This window comes from Callorhinus ursinus, unplaced genomic scaffold (genome assembly GCF_003265705.2).
Source record: "Callorhinus ursinus isolate GAN/ISIS: 27379988/994484 unplaced genomic scaffold, GSC_fseal_2.0 scaffold3, whole genome shotgun sequence".
NCBI classification, from domain to species: Eukaryota; Metazoa; Chordata; class Mammalia; order Carnivora; family Otariidae; genus Callorhinus; species Callorhinus ursinus.
In genome coordinates this window covers 64,972,089-64,992,665 of record NW_027397065.1, presented here as the reverse complement: position 1 = coordinate 64,992,665, position 20,577 = coordinate 64,972,089, and the positions used below count along the sequence as shown (strand labels likewise).

General features: G+C 38.5%; 1 protein-coding gene across 9 annotated transcripts in view; it reads left to right on the top strand.

The window, feature by feature from the left end:
- Positions 1 to 20,577, top strand: part of SKP2 (S-phase kinase associated protein 2) — a 70,462-nt gene that overhangs the window by 20,392 nt on the left and 29,493 nt on the right. For 5 of the 9 annotated variants that reach the window (XR_012377611.1, XR_012377609.1, XR_012377610.1 and 2 more), the window contains exons 8-9: positions 4,321 to 4,372; positions 4,547 to 4,654. Coding sequence is in view for 5 of the 9 variants with exons in the window: in XM_073891004.1 (XP_073747105.1) it covers positions 4,321 to 4,372; positions 4,547 to 4,654 (160 nt within the window). In the remaining 4 variants the exon portion in view is untranslated. The other 4 variants (XM_073891002.1, XM_073891003.1, XM_073891006.1 and 1 more) reach the window with 4 other exon arrangements.

Sequence of the window (20,577 nt, the reverse complement as noted above, 5' to 3'; positions counted from 1 at the left end):
AGTGTGTCTTCTTAGAATTTAAGTAGTAGCTGAAAACTGCTTCTCCAGAACAAGATGTGCCTCTGCCAAGTAAAGCGTATCAGGCTATTGAGAAGAGGAGCTGGGTTCTTGGGGGCGTCCAGGCGGTTGGGGCCTTTGACTGTGCTCGAGTCCGGATGCCTGCATCTTCAGACAGGAATTTTTTTTTTCAACAGCCGTGACAGCAACAGTGTGTCTCTCTTCTCGCTCTCCTATACGCACAATATTTGTGTTCTGCGTTTTTTTCCCCTTTAAACACTTTGAAATCTGATGACAGTATTATATAGTCATTCTCAAAAATACATAAAATATGGAAAAATACCAAGAAAAACAAAACAGCAGTAATCCCACTAACCTCTTGCTGGTCTTTTTCCTGCATAAAAGTGTTTTTTAAAGTGGGACATAGTGCATGAAATACTTTGTAGTATGCTTCCCCCCCGCCGCCCCGATAATCCCATTTTTAGTAGCTACACCACATCATTTTCAGTGGCTATGTGTTATTCCATGAAATAGATATGGAATAATTTGTATGGATTCAATAATAATTTTTTTCACTTGATCTTGTAATGGTCTTTTAGAGTCTTTCTAGTTTTTTTCCTTTTGTAAACAACCTTGTCATGGACAGAGACAAATCTTGAGTGCATTTCTCTGTAGATTCTTAAAAGTGGAATTGCCAAGTCAAGGATTAGGCTCTGTTCTTAAGCTTTGGGTCGTTCTTACCAAATGGCCTTCCAGGGATTTTCAGCTCCCACCAGCGAGCAGCCTCTTCACATTGAATCCCACCACTGGTTCTTCCCTGTTCATCCCCAAGCCGAGAAAAGGCAGTGCCTCATTGACATTTCCTTCCCATATCTGAATTTCCCATTTCTTTATTGAGAGTTTTTCTGAATGAAAGGTGCAAGGTTGAGAAACTCTGCTGTAGGCAAGCTGCTGTTAATCTGTCCAAGTTTGGCTTAAAACTCTTCTCTTTGTTCCTCCAGAAGAGAATAGAGAGCCTGTTTACCAAGCTCTGGCAAGAATAACAGGTAATCAAATCCTGCTTACTGGACACATTCAGGGCAAGGACTAAGATCTGGAGTTTAAGTTGGAGTGTGTGTATTCTTAGTTATACAGTGGGAATCAGAGATTTTTTTAATATCTTTAACAGTGGCACCCACTTCTTCACTATTTAGAAGATAATACTAAGGTCCTTTTAGCTCCTAGACTGGTGCCAGTCCACCCGGTTCAAGTTCCTGTTCTGCTGTTTACTGGGTAGTCTTGAGCAAGTTGCTATACTTCCCTGTTCCTCAGTTTCCTCATCAGTAAAATGGAGATAGGAGTGGAAGCCATCTCTTAGAGTGGTAGTAGGGAGTAAGTGGGTGAATCCCATGGAGCGCGTTAACCCTAGTGAGTGTGCAGTGATCGTCCCAGTTATTTTTGCCAGCCCCATGGGGCAGTCGGGAAGCACAGTCCGGCGTCCTGGAGGACCAGCTCTTGGTCTTGGATTTGACATCGCGTCCCTCCTTAAAATGACAGGTTAGATTTGGGGGTTTGTAAGATGCCTTGTGTCCTAGGTAGATCTCCAGCTCGTGGCAAAATGAAGGGGACAGTGTGTAGAGGGACTCTTAGCAGTGACTACTGTTTACTAACCCTTTCCACTGAGGGATGCCAGGGCTCAAATGAGGGCTGGAGACTAACCAGTTCTACCCCCCAAGGTTTTGTTCTTTCCTAGGTGGCATCAAAATGAGATTGGATCTAACTGGGGATTTGGGAGATGGCTGGTGGGCTGGCTAGGTGATGGGTTGCTCAAAATTGTACTGTCCACTTCTTCATTTTTTAGTCACTCATTAAACCAGTGTTTATTGAGCACCTACGATGCACAAAGCCCTGTTCCTGACTTGGGAGCTGTGGCCTTGAATAAAACCAATGAAGTCACCGCTGTGCAGCTTACACTCTGGGGGCAGGGATCCAGGCAACCCACAAATAACTAAATGTGATGAAAGGAGGTGAAATGCAGGGAGGAAAAATGGAGCAGAGAGACCAGGCAGAGTATTGGCCAGAGGGGGGCTGTTTTCAGATGGAATGGCCAAAGAGAAGGCCTCTCCCTGAAAGTGACACCTGAGCAGAGGCCTGACTGAGTGAAGGTGTGAGCTGTATAGATAAGTGAGGAAAGAACGCTCTGGAACTGGGACCAGCAAGTGCAAAGACCTTGACATGGGAGCCAGTGTGAGAGGGAGCAAGGAGCACGTAGTAGGAGGTAGGACAGCCCAGGATTCTCTGAGCCAAGGCAGAAGCTTTGTTCGGATTTTCTCTGAGTGAGGTGAGAAGCCACGACAGCATTTTGAGCAGGAAATGATAGGATCTGACTCCCCTTTGAAAGTCGAGTGCTGTGTTGAGAAAAGGCTGTAAGAGACTCGGGGGGTGACATGGGACATGGTAAGAAATGATCGGACATTACAAGCCAACAGACTGGGTGTGGGATGTGAGAGAACAGTCGAGTGTGCCTCCCAGGGTTTTGGCCTGAGCAGCTGGATCGGTGACGTTAGCACTTTCTTGGAGACAGGGAAGAACCAGATTTAGAAGAGAAATGAAATATTTGTTTTTAGGCATGAATTTGAGATGCCTGTCTCACATCACAGTGGATGTGTTGAGGAGACAGTTTAAAATGCAAGCCTAGGATCCAGGGGAGGGAATGGGGCTGAAGACAGAACTGTGGGAAGAAAAAAACCCCAACTATGAATGAAGCTTGTTTATTTTTAAAAATAAATAACATTTATTGATTGATTTTCTTTTTTTTTTTTTTTTAAGGGGGGGGGGGGGGGGGTCCTTGACCTCACGACCCTGAGGTCGTGACCTGAGCTGAAATCAAGAGTCTGACACTTAACCAACTGAGCCACCCAGGAGCCCCTATTGATTCATTTTCTGAATACAAAGTAGCACATGTGACTCTTCCAAATTCTGAAAAGTTACCTGTAATCCTACCACCCTTGGGTGTATTTCCTTCCAGCCTTCCCCTCCTACCCCCAACCCTATGAACCTTTTTTTCTCTGTGAGTTTGTATATAAATAAAGAGTTTTTGAGTGTATTTTTACTAAATTGAGATTATAGGGCGTTGTATATATTTTGTTTTCTCTATACAATATATCGAGTACTTTTTCATGTCATGAAATGTTATTTAAAAGCTTTAGAGTACTGTCATTGGTATTGTGTTCCACAGAATGGAGGGAGGTTAACGAATTGAAATAATTGGGGAAGGGACTATTATAACTTGCTAAAATGAGTATCTTCATGCACACCTTGTTTTTCTAAAAGTGGAATTACTGAGTCAGAGTCAAGTGTAAAATGTTCAGAACACATCAAAAAATCAGTTCACCCCCCCCAAAAAATTCAGTTTGCTCCCCTGAAAGGCTACAAAAAATTAAATATGCATTTGTAGTATATATGGGACATGCTTTATTATATTTCATCAATTCTGGATATTATGATAGAATTTTTTTTCATTTGATAGCTGCAAAGCAATATTTTAATTTTATTTTGCCTTTCTTGCTCCATACTGTTTGGCCAAGTATCGCTTCATATTCTTTGCCCATTTTCTACATTTATCTTTCTTTACTCTTCATATAAGACCATTAACTCTGTTTAACGTATGTTGGAAACATTCCCAGTTTTCTGATACATCTTGAATTTTATGTTTTGTTTTGCTTTAACATGGTAGACTTAAAATTTTTATGTAGTAAATTATCAGTGTTTTTTTTGTGTTTTCCTTTATGTTTAGAAAATCCTTACTTATCCAAGATCCAATGAATAATTACCCTATTTTTTTGCATTTTAGGACTTTATAATATACGTGGAATTTATTTGGAGATGTTATTTGAGTGGGAGAAACAAGTTTCTTTCTGCTTGTAGTAGCAATGCCATTTTTTAAAATAATCCGTGATTTCCCCCACTGATTTTAAGTGCTACCTTTATAATACAATATTTGTGTATAGATGATGGTGTTTGGTTTTGCATTTTGCTAGTGTGAGGAGGATTTTTTTTTTCTTTTTTCCCCAGCTAGGTATTGCAGATACATAGATAAGCTATGGATTGTTATTAACTTATCATATTACACAGTTCTTTTACTATTTCCAGTGGATTCTCTTGGATTTTCTGGGTTCAAAATTTTATATGCCAAGGTGATGATTTTGTGTTTTATTTCTAATAGTGTGACTCTAATTGCATTCATTGTTCCAAAAGCTTCTAGCACAAAGTTAAATGATGGCATTGATAGCAGATATCCTTGTCTTGTTCTTCATTTAATAGTGACCATCATTTTTTTCCTAGATGTCTCTACTTTAGTTGGAAGATGCCCCAATCTTGTCCACCTAGACTTAAGGTATTTTTTTTCGTTTATTTATTTTAAAACAAAAATTGAAAAATCATGACTGCTCATTGAAGGAGGAAAGCATCTTAACATGTTGAATTGAAGGAACCAAGCGGTTGGTTATTTCTGTTTTCTCCATCTGAACTGATGCATAGGTTTTGAATCTTCTCTTCTGCTCTGTTCCAGCGATAGTGTCATGCTGAAGAATGACTGCTTTCCAGAATTTTACCAGCTCAACTACCTCCAACATCTCTCACTCAGTCGGTGCTATGATATAATACCTGAAACTTTACTGTAAGTATTTTCATTTTCTAAAAGTAGGAGAAGACAGGGAACAAAAGAGATGTCACTTGGTGTTAATATCTGTTATTATTAATAGGAGATGCTTAAAACTGGAACATCTGGAGGGGAGGTGGGTGGGGGGCTGGGGTCACTGGGTGACGGGCATTAAGGGGGGCACGTGATGTGATGAGCGCTGGGTGTTGTATGCAGCTGATGAACCACTGAACTCTACATTGAAGCTAATGATGTACTATATGTTGGCTAATTGAATTTAAATTAAAAAACAAAACTTGAACATCAATATTGGTGTACCATAAATAGGTTAGGGAAGTCCAGCAAAACAGAAAAACCAAGGTAAAAATTCTTTGCCTAAAATATCTTGGAAAGTTGACGGGGATAGTTTACTAAACATTTATTATTTAGCTAGAAGCATACCATACTCTAGTATCTGGAAGACTTGCAAAAGGAGAAGACCACTTTTACCTCTAGGGAGCTCAGAGTATAACTGGGGAGCAGACCCAATGGGGGCTTCCCCTCCTCCCCCACATTTTTCAGATCAACTCCAGTTGATTCTGAAGGGCTCCCTCTGGGCTGAGAGGAAAGTTCTGTAATCTTCTAGAGATGTCTGTCTAGGATGGTGGTCAAAGAATGGGAAGAATGGCATCATGTGAAAGGTAAATGTCACGAGTCCAGTGCTATCTTGGAATGGGGGAGACTGAAGTCCAAAAGAGTGAAGTGACTTAATCTGAAGCTATAAAGGAAGTTAATGGCTGAGCTAGGTCTGCATCCTAGGTTTTCTGGACAGATGAAAATAGTCTGTAGCTAATCCAATAGCTCTTATGAGGGTTAATTTTGTACCTGCTCAGCAACTTTCACAAAATCAAGGGAGTGCAAAAAGGAGTCTGGTCTTTCTTTTAGAAGGTGCTATTCCCAAGTCATCCTAGGAATAACATTGTCTATTTATTTTCCTTTCTTTTATCCCCAACGGGCTGGAAAATCCTTCCTCATGTAGGATGTAAATGTATAGCAGTTTTATTGAAAACCACAAGAAGCCAGTATCTTGACTTTGGCCAGGCGCCCTTCTTATTCCAGCCAGTATGCCCTGATTGAGGCGCTGCCTTCTTGTAGCCCACTCCCCAAATGAAGGGGATTTAGCTTCTGGTTCCTACCAAAGAAGGGTGGTGAATTTGAACAAGGAATTTATGTAGTCCTTGAATGATTGGTTTGGATCTTCTAAGTTAGTTTCAAGAACTAATAAATCAGATACGTAAGCTATACAGGGTTAACTAGTAGAATTAGAGATAGAGAATCCAGTAATACCATTTTTAATTAATCACTTTAATTAATCTTGGGGCTCAGGGGCTCAGCCGGTATCTCGTTTGAAAAAGCACTGCCTAAAAGGGACACCAGTCTTTATTTCCATGGCTCTTAGACGGTAGGGTGTGAACGCATATACATGGAACCCTCATTAAAATCTTGTGCCCTCTAGTATCCAGAACTCCTAGGGGCCTCTAGCGTCCGCCCAGAAAGGCGTCTCTGTCATCCATCTTTCCTGTCCTTGCCATCTGGGCTTCACTGCCTGTCAGCCCCTGGGGACTACAGTGATCAATCTTTTTCAGTCTTTTTTGGTTGCTTTTCTCAAGAGAATCTGTCCCCATGTCTCACTTCTGTTCTTTCCCTCCAGAGAAAGAAGCTAAGCAGGTAATCCCCAAATGTTTTTTCTTGAGCAGAGGCTAGGGGAAGGCTGTGAGCTCTCACGGTTTTAATATTTTTACTCAGTAGGATAGTGACACTTGTGGAGTCCTATCTGCAGGCAATGTGAGTTGGTGGTGGACCTCAAGTCACCTACATTTGAACCCTCACTGCCTTGGTGTGACTTGTCTAAACCTTATCTTGAAATAAGAGAAACATGGGCATCAGGAGTTTAGTGACAAATCAGACCACCAAAAAAGAATGCAAACAGAGAGAAAAAAGATGCTCTCCTTGTACTTTAATGTAAAAGAGTATGTTTCTTCAGGCATTATGTAAATAGTACACTAGTTAACCTCATGAACCCATGAAGATGAGTTTGCCTACACCCCATCCTTAGAAGTTTCATAAGATAAAGTGTTATTTTCTCTAACTCCATTCTGGCAGCTGATGTACTCGAAATTCATAGTAAGAATTCTAGGATCCTCAATAGTAATTTTGAGAAAGCCATTTGTGCTAAAGAATTTTTATTTCTCAGAAGTGGGAAAATAAAATTTGAGCGACTTTCTTCTGTAATACTAGTGCTTTAGAATACTTGGGAAACTCCAGGTTTTTCTTCTACAGGATATGTCCGCATTGTATCTGTTTCCTTTGGCCTGAATTGATCTTATTCCCTATGTCCAAACTTTCTTCTGATTATTCTGTATCTCTCGTTCAAGTAAGAAAGCCACACTGGAGATAATAAACTGATCTGAGATTAGGAGAGACTAAATAAAAAGTCTGTGGTAGGAGAATTTGTAGTTAGGCATCTACAAGATTTTATAAGGAAAACAGGATTGTGTAGTTGAGGTAAGGTGTGAACCTGTGAAAGGGTCTATAAATATCTTTTGTTGACTCAGATGAAATAAAGATACGCAAGACATTATCAGTGTCCTTTTATACTTCTTAAATTGGAAATAGTGGCTCTTCAACTATTCATTGCTATTTATTGTCCTTTGGTTGCTCTTCATTCTAAAGAGATGCTTATAAATTTGTTCTGTTGTGTTGTAGATGACACATGTACTAAGGGGCTTTCAGTGTTTTTTTTGTTTTGTCTCCTTAAAATTTTAAAGGACTTTCTGGCTTTTTGACTTGGATCGCCCACCATCCCATGGTATGCAGCTCACTCCTTTCTCACCTAGGACACCTCAGTGTCTTCTGAGAGTGTTGCTGTCATTTCCTTATGCCCACCAAGACTCCTTCCCAGCGCTGTTGTGAGAACATTTCTTCTGCTCTGTCTGCTCTACATCCTTTCCTCACTCCCACCTACAGCGTCTGCTTCTAATACTGTCTGACACTGTCCACCGTAGAATGACTTACGGTCTGGCTGATTCACATATCCCAGCACCCAGATTCTCATTACAAAGTTCTCAAATACTCAGATTTCACAGAAGAGGGATTTAAGGTTGGGGCAGAATTGCTGTCATCGTAAGTGATATTGAATATAAACACCTACGTGCTGCAGCCTTTCTCTGCACTCCTGTTTCTGTATTCCAGAGCTTAGTTTACTTTAAGAAGAATAGTACTTTGTTCTTCCTGATTTTCTTTTTTTGTCTGTTGTAACCTCCAGATCTTATTGTCCTTTTATGAACACCAAGCGTATTTATTTTACTTAGATAGTACTTTTATTTTCTGTTACCCTTCATCTTTATTCAGCTAACATGTATTAAACATCTGTGGTGCTTAATACACTTGCTGAGTGTGGAATAAATACATTTAGGGGGTAGTGGGGTGACTGGGAGAGTGGGTTGAACGTGGAAAGTCCTAAGGCCAACAGAACAGTTTGAGTTCCATAAACACGAGGGCAGCATCAAAGGCTTGTGGGGGGAGAGGGGGTGGAGGGGTGACATAAGCCGAGCTAGGCTTTAGGAAGATGCCTTGGACATTGGTATATAGAATAGGCTGGAAGGAAGAAAGATTGGAGGCCAGATAACAGTTACTATGAGGAAAGTTTGGGGTTTTTTTTTTAGTAATTATTGGCAATATGAAAATATAAAGGATGCTTCTAACGCTAGGTCTTTGATGTGTTCATTGATCTGCAGTGGGATTTTGTTGATATTCCAAACTAAATATTCCCTTTCCTAAGACTTTGTACTGTTTGTCCCAACCTGGAGCAAATACAGATCAGAGAGATGAATTTCTAAGCACACAGATCTGAGTAAAAGAAGAAAGAATCATTACCTAAAAGTATTTACTTTGGGTAAACAGGCTCCCTTTTTTGTGGACCAGAATGTCACTGTTGACAGAGTCGTATTTCACTTAATGGGAAATAGCTGAGAAGAGGATTGGCATATACGTGACCCAAAAAGAAAAAAAAAAAAGTAATATGTAGAGAAGTCAGATGGCTTTTACCTCATATAAAAGGTGTGACCAATTACTCCTTTTCTCCATCTGTACCCAGCTACATAGCCCTATCTAAAGTACCTTAGCAAAGTTGCTATTAGGTTTTATCACAGGTAATGGACTTACTAAGAAGTTACCTTAACTTCTGCTGCTCATCTTTTGAGAGGAGGAGACTAGTTCAAACAAAGGTCAAGTCTGTGCTTTGAAATTACATGTAACCTGTGATGATTCTTTACCATCACTAGCTTCTAGCTTCTCATCACATGGTAACTCCTCTCAATTTAAATCAAGAATGGAGAAGGGAAACAACTATGGTTGGATTTTAAATAAACCTCAGGAGTGTTTAGGTGGTGAGAAAACATTTAACAAAATGTGCCTGCGTGGGTCCTAAGGCCGTGTTGTCCGAGCTGTGGTCTGTGCTTTCTGGTTTGACTCGCCTTTGCTATTTTCTCAGATCATTGATTGCAAATTCTGTTTTCAGTTTGCATTCTATAGACTAGGATACAAATGGTCAAAATTGGGTCATGTAACTCTAGTGGATCAGTCACCATAGATACTGCTACTCTGAAAGGTCTCTCTCCTTTCCAGTGAACTTGGAGAAATTCCCACACTAAAAACACTACAAGTTTTTGGAATCGTGCCAGACGGTACCCTTCAGCTGTTAAAAGAAGCCCTTCCTCATCTACAGATTAATAGCTCCCATTTCACCAGCATCGCCAGGCCGACCACGGGCAACAAAAAGAACCAGGAGATATGGGGCATCAGATGCCGGCTGACGCTGCAGAAGCCCAGTTGTCTATGAAGTATTTATTGCAGGATGGTGTCCCCTCTTTTCTTTGGAACAGGGCAAATAGGCAGGAAGCCCGCTTGCTGGAGCACTCGGCTGTTTTTATTCTTGGTTTTCCCTTTGCCTTCCTTCTGCAAGTATATTAGATGACTGTTTGAGAGCGAAAACTATGAAGTTTTGCTTTTTCTGAATAACCAGAAAAGCTCTGGTCACTGCTTCTAGTGCACTTAAGAGCCTAAGTTTAAGGCCTTTTGGAATTTTAGGAGAGCCTATTAATTTCAGGATACCTTAAGCAGCAAGATTTGAGCCACCTCTTTCAAGTGCCCTTGTTATTCAATCTATTTAGAATCAAGCGTAAGAATCACCACCAGCAAATCATTTTCATGATCTATATGGTAACTTTCTTCTATTTAATTTCTCAGTATTGCTTTATGAGACGTAGATTGGTAGAAGTATTTGTGTTGTGAACGGAACAAAAGGAGAATCTAGGATAGTAGCATTTTGGCAATCTCTTCTGAAGAGCGAAAAATAGACCTTTCAACTTTGCCTTTAGATTTGAAGTTAGGTTCATGGAAACAAAAAGCTAAATGAAAAACAACTAACCAATCAGTGGTAAAGAATTGGTACAGCATTTGAAGGCTCAAGAGGCAATTTTCTATGATGGGTTAATCTGAAGTATCGAAGTTTCCTTCATGTCCTGTGCTCCCAGAATTCCAAATTAGCTAAGGAAATATAACTGTGGTCTTCTGACTTTATGATCAAATGATGCTAACGTGGGTTCTTTAGCTTTTAAGATGACTCGCTATGTTTTAGAAAGGTGGTAGTAGCCAGTCTTCATTCTTGAAATGTTGGCTGTAATGCCAAACTGAAGTTACCTGCCATTTTCCTTTATTGCCAAGGTTCTTCAAGTTATTTTTATGTTACTCTGGAATCAAGTATTTTAAATTGCCTTCTTAAAAAAAAAAATTGTCTCCCACAATAATTGTTTGAAAGTCATTGTTGTCTAAAGTTCCTGGACCTAGAGTTCCCTGAGAACTATGTGTTCGTTTACTCAGAAATACACCCTCGAAGTAGGTGTGAGTTCCAAAGCAGTAAAAGACAACTTGAAACTACATAAAAGTTAAGACTCAGGTGTGGAATCTTTGGATAGCAACAGTGATTTTTTTTTTTTAATGGTGTCTAGAAGAAAACGGATTAAATTCTACTTAAAAAAAAAAAACACTACTATCTTTAAATTGATGACCTTCCCATAGGTTCAAAATGGAACAAAAAGAGCCAAAACCTGTTATTTCTATTAACATTGTTTTTAAATCAGACTTTTCAAATGTTAGAAACAATGATATGAAGTGCCCTGATCCGCTCAGACCTAAGGAAGAACATTTTAAAGTGGCATTATACGGGAAATGATTATGTTTCAATTTTGTGCTAGTTAAAAAGTGCTAAATATACTACATGAAATTATTGTTTACAGATTAGTGACGGGGCTGATAGTAGGATCCATTTGGACTGTGATTTCCAGATGCCCTCAAACATACAGTACTTCCAAACTCAAGTCTAGCCATAAGCTATTTTGCTAACATGTCAGAGTAATCTGTATTTTTGTATGTGATTTCTACTTTTATAGACCTGTTTTAAAATAAAACACATTTTTATAAAAAATGAGTACTTCCGCTAAGTTGTATTCCTTTGTTCTTTTTTTCTTAAGTACTGTGGTTAAAATTAGAAAGCACTTGGTATGGTGTGCCTTTGGTATGGTGTGCCCTTGGTCCCAGCCCTCTAGTTAAAGACCTACAAAACTAGCCCTAAAATGGTCTTCTTTGTTCCATCCACTTCATATGGATTTAATTTGACACAAAAAGTCAAATTAAAATGATAGTGTGTAATGCTTTCTGAGAAGGTGCTAAGTACAGACTTATTCTTATCTTTAAAGTGCTTCTAAATTAGTAATATTTATAAAACATTTGAAATTAGGGTGATTAATGTGACACTCAAGTACTAATAAAAGGCAGCTAGTAGCACTTTTTAAATATAGACTGGACCAACTTACACTGTATATTTTACTCTCGTTAGTAAGCTATTTGACTAGATCACTCTGGACCTAAAAGGTCTTGGGAATTTAATTCCCTTTGAACCATCCATTCCAATGGTAGAATAGTGATTCTTGCTGAACATGACCCTTTTTTTTTTTGCTGCTTTTTGTTATGCTCTTTATCACTATTACGCTTCCTTCTTTAATTATGAAAAATGTCAAATACGTGCAAAAATTAAAGACTTTCATGAACCTCATCATTCACTTTTGTCATTAACTTATGACCCTATCTCATTTTATCCGTCATCGCAACCCCCCCACTCACACCCCCACCCACACAAATTACTTTGAAGCAGAATTTATAAATATTTTAGTATATACATCTGAAAGAGATTCTCCTGAATTAATTCTGAAACCTAAATATCAAGATGCTGTTGGAAATTCCCTAGTTGGTCTCCAGTGCTTTCCTTACACGGCTTTGTTTGATGAGGCTCCGGACGTCCGGCGTGATCCACACCTGCATTTGATCGGCACTCTCATAAGTGTCTTAATCTTTGAGTTCTGCACCCTCCCCCCGGCTTTTTGCCTTACAGTTTATTTATTGAAAAAAACTAGGTTGTCCTGTGTTCTACATTCTGACTTTTGTTGATGTGATCGCTGGAGTGACACGTAACAGGTTAATCTGTCCCCCACTTCCAGATTCAGCAGCAAAAAGCCCTAGACTGAGGGCGATTTTTGGCACCCAGGAGACATTTGGTAATATCTGAAAACATTTTTGGTTGTCACAAGCAGAGAGGTGCTTTTGGCATCTAGCAGGTAGAGGCTATGGATGCCACTAACTAACCATCTTACAATATATAGGACAGCTCCCCACCATGAAGTATTATCTAGTTCAAAACGTCAGCAGTGCTGGGGTTATGAAACCCTGATCCCAAGGCTGATCTTACAAGTTCTGTTCTTAGCGAATCGATTCTTGCTAGGTGGTATATCATGTTCTTCCGTCAGGAGGCACATAACATCTGGCTGTCATTCTTTGTATGTTTCTAACACCTGTCTGTGGCCCTTGATTCCTCCCTCTCCTACACCCACAAGTTCCGGAGATCTGAATTTCTGGATAAAGTAATTTGTATCCCTTTTGTTCTGGTGCACTTGATTTCAGTCCAACGTTTACTAAAGATCTACAATGTGGAAGATACTGTGTTTGAGCGGCAGCACCTGGGACAGTGCAGAGCATCTGAGGAAAGGCACGAAGTAACCCAGAGACTAGGAAAACTAGAAAGAAACCCCTTTCCACTGGATACCCTAACCCTGCCTGGAACAAGCAAAAAGGTAGCCTCCTCTTTTGTTAACACTCCTCTCTCTTTCCCAAACTAGCCGAGTATCCAAGGAAGTCAAAAAAAGACTCCTCATCATGAGGCCAACCAACTCTTTGTGATACGGGCTGAAGCTCTAGATGGGCGATATTTTACTCTGACACTGCATTGAAAGCGGATAATCTACAATAACCCATTTAAAATCCTCACAGAACTGTTTAAAAGATCAATACAATGATTTTCGGAGGAATCATTCCATGAAGAGAAAAAATGTTGTGAAGAGAAGATCTGAGGCAGGAGGAAATAGCTATATAATAAAGTGTAATTACCAAAGATATTTTAAATAGATTTTCTGGTGAAAGCCAAGAAGAACCAGCCTAGTGTGACAGCATCATTTAAGCCCTCTTTGTCCATTCAAATAAAGTAAGTGTGGGGAAAGAAACAGCATTTGTAGTTGGGGGAAATGTCTATTTAGAAGAGTTTGTAAAAACCTGGTTCTCAAATACTGTCCGACTTATTTCAAATAGCCGTCTATCATATCCCCCCCCACACACACACACACCATAAGGAAAGAATGTTAAATTTCAGTATGTTACAACTATTGTTTATTATTGTAATTAGCAGTTTCTTCCCTAGCTATGTCAGTCTTTATTCACTGTGCAGAGGCACAGATGAGAACTCACTGTCTCCACTCCTGAGGAACTCACAGTCGACTGGTATCAAAAGCTGTATCTTACTCAGATCTCTTCAGCAGTTTTTTCAGGATCTCAAATTTTGACTTTATTTTTTTAGCTATTGATATTTGACTTTTAAAAAGGGAGAAATGAGGGCGCCTGGGTGGCGCAGTCGGTTAAGCGTCCAACTCTTGGTTTCGGCTCAGGTCATGAGCTCACGGAAGTGAGATCAAGCACTGCATTGGGCTCTGTGCTCAGTGTGGAGTCTGCTTGTGACTCCCTCTCCCTCCACCCTTCCCCACCGTTCTCTCTCTGTCTCTCATAAATAAATAAATCTTTTTTAAAAAAGAAATGAATGAAATTAGTTCTAACCCATGCTTTTACTATCCTATAAAATAATCAAATTAAAATATTCTTTTCTAATTTTCTCTTTAGTTCCTCCTTATTTAGTCAGTAATTTTCTTGAAAGTGTATCTTAAAACCCATGACACTTAAGAAAATACTCTTCTATTTTCCTTGATGTACAAAATTTAATAATTCTTCTTGTTGACTTATGCCCTAATCCCCTGATGCTTATTTTTAATGTTAAAGAATACACTGCATTTGAAATAAATAATTCCTCCTTGTAGCTCAGCAATTCATCAGTATATTTACTCTTATCTCTTCCCTCTCATATATATAATTCTTTTCTTTATATCATTTATGTCACGTTATCCCTGGATTTTTTTGCACAGTTGTCTTGGTAGATACTGTCCCTAAGTATAATGATGCACAGATTATGGTACATTGGCACAGTGGAGTGAATTTTTTAGTGATTTAAATCCTGAATTACCTCTTTTTGTTTTTAAGTCCTTTTTTAAATTGAAGTACAGTTGACATAAGTTTCAGATGTATAGTATAGCAGGCTGATTCAACAATTATACATTACAAGTGATCGCCATTGTAAGTCTAGTCACCATGAGTCACCATAGAACATTATTACAATATCATTGAATAGTCAATAATATCCCTATGCTGTACTTTTCATCTCTGTGACTTAATTTATAACAAAGTTCATACCTCTTAATCCCCTTCACCTATTTCACCCAACCCCCATCCCTCCTCCCCTGTAGCAACCTACCTGCCAGTTTGTTCTCTGTATTTGTGAGTCTGTTTCTGTTTTGTTTGTTCATTTTCTTTTTCATATTACACATTTAAGTGAAATCATATGGTACTTGTCATTCTCTGACTTCTTTTACTTGGCATAATATCCTTTAGGTCTGTCCATGTCACAAACGGCAATATTTCATTTTTATAGGTAAAATTTCATTGTATACCACATCTTTGCCCATTCATCTATTGATGGACACTTAGGTTGCTTCCATATTTTGGCTATTGTAAATAATGCTGCAGTGAACATAAGGTTGCATATATCTTTTTGAATTAGTGTTTTTGTTTTCTTCAATAAATATTCAGAAGTGGAATCGCTGCATCATATGGTAGTTTTATTTTTAATGAGCCTTCACATTCTTTTCCATAGTGGCTGCATCAATATACATTCCCACCAACGGTGTACAAGGGTTCCCTTTTCTCCACATCCTTGCCAACACTTGTCCTTTTGAAAATAACCACTCTTACAGGTGTGAGGTGATAAATCATTGTGATTTTAATTTGCAGTTCCCTGATGATGAGTGATGTTGAGCATCTTTTCATGAGTCTTTTGACCATCTGTATGTCATCTTTGGAAAAATGTCTGTTTGGGTCCTCTGCCCATTTTAATCATATTATTTTTGGTATTGAGTTGTGTGAGTTCTTTATATATTTTGGATTTTAGCCCCTTATTGGATATGTCATTTGCAAATTATCTTTGGCCATTTACTACTTTTTTTTTGATGGTTTCCTTTGTTATACAAAAGCTTTTTATTTTGATGTAGTTCCATTTGTTTATTTTTGCTTTTGTTGCAGTTGCCTGAGGAAACACATCCAAATACTGCTAAAGCCGATGACAAAAGAGTTTACTGCCTATATTTTCTTTTAGGAGTTTTATGGTTTCAGGCCTTTCTTACATTTTAGTCTTCAATCCGTTTTCAAGTTTATTTTTGTCTCAGGTGCAAGAAAGTGCTGTAGTTTTATTCTTCTGCATGTGGCTGTCCAGCTTTTCCTGCACCATTTATTGAAGAGGCTGTCTTTTCCCCATTGCATATTCCTGCCTCCTTTGTCATGGATTACAGTTGATCCTTGAACAAAATGGCTTTGAACTTTATGGGACCTCTTATATGCATATTTTTTAAATAAATATATTGGAAAATTTTTTGGAGACGTGACAATTTGAAAAAATTCTCAGACGAACCATGTAGCCTAGAAATACCGAACAAAATTTTAAAAAGGTAAATATGAGTGCATAAAAATGTGTAGACACGTCTATTTCATCAGTTACTACCATAAAATAAACACAAACCTATTATAAAATGTTAAAATTTATCAAAGCTTACATAAGCACACACAGACTGTACATGGTGCCATTTGCAGTTGAGAGAAAAGTAAACAATGTAAAGATACAGTATTAAACTGTAATTGTATGAAATTAACTGTAGTACATACTGTGCTATTGTGGTAAACTTACAGCCACCTGCTGCTACTGCAGTGAGCTCAAGGATTGTGAGTATTCACTTAAATGACCATGTGATGCTAATAATCTCATGAGTTCATCTTCAGTAAGTTGCATATTGCTTTGAAAAAGTAATTGCTCGCAGTTCTCACGTATTTTTCATCGTGCCTAGTACCATACTGTAAACCTTGAATAATACCTTAGGACCCATATGAAGTGCCATTAGTGATACTGAAAGTGGTCCCAGGAAGCAGAGAAAAGTCATGATATTACAAGAAAACTTGAATTGCTTGATAGGTACCATAGCTTGGGGTCTGTGGTTACAGTTGCCCACCATTTCAAGGTAAATGAATCCAGCGTAAGGACTATTGTAAAAAAAGAAAAGGAAATTTATGAAGCTGTTGGTGCCACTACACTAGCAGGCATGAACACCATGCACTTTTTACAAAATACTTTTTTTTTATCTTGTATTGAAAATGCAACTTTTATATGGGTTCGGGATTGCTATAAGAAAGGTATACCTATAGATGAATATGATTTGAGAAAATCATTATATGTCATTATATGACAACTTAAAGAAAAGGAAGGTGAAGCATTTTAAGCTGGAGAACTTAATGCCAGCAAAGGATGGTTTGATAATTTTATAAAGAGGTTTGGCTTAAAAAATGCCAAGGTAACAGGAGAAGCAGCTTCTGCCAACAAAGAAGCAGCAAACAAGTTCCCAGACCCCATTAAGAAAATCATTGAGGAGAAAGAATATCTGCCTGAACAGGTTTTAATGCAGATAAAAGTGGCCTATCCTGGAGGAAAAAAAAAAAAAAATGCGACCAAAGACATTTATTAGTAAGGAAGAGAAGCACGTACCAGTGTGTAAGGCAGGAAAGGACTGGCTACTTTTTTGTCCAAATGCAATTGGGTTTATGACCAGCACTGCCCATTGCTAACCCCCGAGCCTTGAAGGGAAAAGATAAACACCAACTGCCAGTCTTTTTCATTGAGAAGGCCCAGACAATAGGAACTCTTTCTAAATTGGTTCCATCAGTGCATTGTCCCTGAAGTCAGAAAGTACCTTGCTAGTTAGGGGACTGTTGTTTAACATTCTTTTGATATTGAACAAGGGCCCTGGCCATCCAGAACCTTGTGAGTTTATCACAGTGGTCTACTTGCCCCGCCCAACACAGTGTCTCTAATTCAGCCTCCTGATCAGGAGGTCATAATGACTTTCGAGGCTTATTACACACAGTAGTCTATGGAAAGAATTGTCAGTGCCATGCAAGAGAACACTGACAGAACATTATGAAAGTCTGGTAGAATTTTACCATTCAAGATGGCACGGTTATAGAAAAAGCCATGAAAGCTATCAAGCCCTAAACAAATTCTAGCTGGAGAGAATCATGTCCAGATGTTGTGCCTGACTTCACAGGATTTACGACAGAGCCAATCAAGGATATCACGAAAGAGACTGTGGATATGGCAAAAAAAAAAAAAAAAAGTGGGGGATGAAGACTTTCAAGATAAGGTTTTCGGAGAAATTCAAAAGCTAATAGACACCACACCAGAGGAATTAACTAAAGATGACTTGATGGAGGTGAGTGCTTCTGAACCAGTAACAGGTGATGAAGAAGAGGACATAGAAGCAGTGCCAGAAAACAAACTGACATGAGACAGGCAGAAGGATTCTGATTCTTTAAGACTGCTTTTGATTTCTTTTACTACCTGGACCCTTCTATGATATGGGCACTGAAACAAATGGTGGGAGAAAGCTGGTACTGTATAGAAACATTTTTAGAACACTGAAAAAACGGACAAATTATAATGTATTTCCGTGAAGTTACTGAGTGTGCCTGCCTCCCCTCCACCCCCCCACCCCTTTGCTTCTGCCATTCCCGTGTCTCTGTGCAAGACCGGCCCCTCCTCCTCCTCCTCCTCAGCCTACTCAGCATGAAGACAGTGAGGCTGAAGACCTTTATGATGATCCATTTAATGAAAAATAATCCTGCTGTACAGTTAATAAACTTAGCTGTTGTACATATGTATGTCTTCATTTGAAAATCTAACTGTATGGCGAGAACCATCTGATGTGTTTTTGTGTCATCACCATCATCACCTAAGTATTCATAGGGCAGAACGTCATGTGCAAAACATGTATGGAAGTAGATAGCCTATCCTTACATAGGCATAAGGTGAGTGATATTTAATATAAAATTAATAACATTCTTACTATTCTATAACTGCTTTGGAAGAATTACAGTATGCCTCTTTCTTGTAGTTGGAGAAACTGTATCAGCCTATTACCAAGGTCCGTGGTTTTTTCAAAAAAAACTAACACTGTTTCCAATACTGTGTTATCAATAACTGTAATACTCTATGCCGTAAGTATTTTTTTTAAGGTTTTATTTATTTATTCATGAGAGTCAGAGAGAGAGAGAGGCAGAGGCAGAGGGAGAAGCCAGCTCCCCGCCGAGCAGAGAGCCCTACATGGGGCCCGATTCCCAGGACCCTGGGATATGACCTGAGCCAAAGGCAGACGCCTAACCATCTGAGCCACCCAGGTGCCCCATATGCCATATTTTATAATGATTCATTCACTGGTGTACAGGCTAGGGCACTGTGAAACCATATTATTTACACTAGGCTACTATAAAGCAATGATATTACTGCTGCTTTGCAATTGATGCATGAATCGTTATACCTGTAAATAAATATGAATTTGTTTTTCACAGTCTTTTCATTTTTGATGTTTAGTGTGAATATGTGTAACATTGTTTTGTATAAGACAACATTGATGTTAGTAATGACACATGATTACTCGTATAAACATGATGTAAATTTGTGGGATTGATAAATACAGTAAGTATAGTACTATAAATGTATTTTCCTTATGATTTTCTTAATATTTTCTGTAGCTTACTTTGTGAGAATACAATATATAATACATATACAAAATGTATTAACCAGCCGTTTATGTTATCACTGAGGCTTTCAGTCAACAGTAGGCTATTAGTAGTTAAGTTTTGGAAGAGTCAAAATCCTTTGGAGGATTAACCGTGCTGGTAGGGGCATCAGTGCTCCTAACCCCCACATTGTTCAAGGGTCAACTGTAACTGACCTTCTAAGTATGGGTTTATTTCTGGGCTCTTATCCATTGATCTGTGTGTCTATATTTGTGCCAGTACCATATAGCTTTGATTACTGTAGCTTTGTAGTACAGTTTGAAATCAGAGAGTGATACCTCCAGCTTTGTTCTTCTAAGATTGTGTTCAGATCTTTTGTGGTTCCATACAAATTTTAAGATTATTTATTCTACTTCTATGAAAAATGTCACTGGTATAAGGATTGCATTGAATCTGTAGGTTGCTTTGGGAAGTATGTACTTTTTAACAATATTAAGTCTTCTAATCCAGGAGCACAGAATATCTTTCAGTTTGTGTCATCTTTAATTTCTTTCATCAGTGTCTTACAGTTTTCATAGTTTTTCTTTCATCTCCTTGGTTATATATATTTCTAGGTACTTTATTCTTTTTGATAGAATTATAAGTGGGATTGTTTTCTTAATTTTCTTTTACATAGTTTATTATAATCCGTGTATAGAGAAAACAGATTTCTGTATACTGTGTATTATGCAACTTTCCCGAATTCACTTATTCTAATAGTTTTTTGGTGTAGTCTTTAGGGTTTTCTATATATAGTATTATCATGTCATTGGCAAATAGTAACTGTTTTACTTCTTCCTTTTCAGTATGGGTGCTTTTATTTTTTTCTCATTTGATTCTATGACTAGGATTTCCAATACTACACTGAGTAGAAGTGGTAAGAGTGGGCATCCTTGTCTTATTCCTGATCTTAAAAGCTTTCAGTTTTTCACTGTCGATTATGATGTTAGTTATGGGTTTGTCATATATGGCCTTTATTATGTTGAGGTTTCTTTCCTCTATACAAACTGTTGAGAGGTTTTATCATAAGTGGATATTGAATTTTGTCATCTATTAAAGTGATCATGTGATATTTATCTTTTTTTTAAAGATTTTATTTATTTGACAGAGAGAGAGAGAACACACAAGCAGGGGGAGCGGGAGGGAGAGGGAGAAGTAGGGTCCCTGCTGAGCAAGGAAGCCTGATGTGGAACTCAATCCCAAGATCCTGAGATCATGACCTGAGCCGAAGGCAGACCTTTAACCAACTGAGCCACCCAGGTGCCCCTATTTTTATCTTTTGTTAATGCAGTATATCATGTTGATTGATTTGTGGATATTGAAGCACCCTTGCATTTTGGAATAAACCCATCATACTATATGATCTTTTTAATATATTGTTTTGCTAATATTTTGTTGAGGGTTTTTGCGTCTATGTTTGTCAGGGATATCAGCCTGTAGTTTTTGTTTGTTTGGTAGTGTCTTTGTCTAGTTTTGTTATCAGGTTAATGCTGGCCTTGTAGAATGAGTTTGGAAGTAAGTGTTCCCTCCACTTAAAAAAA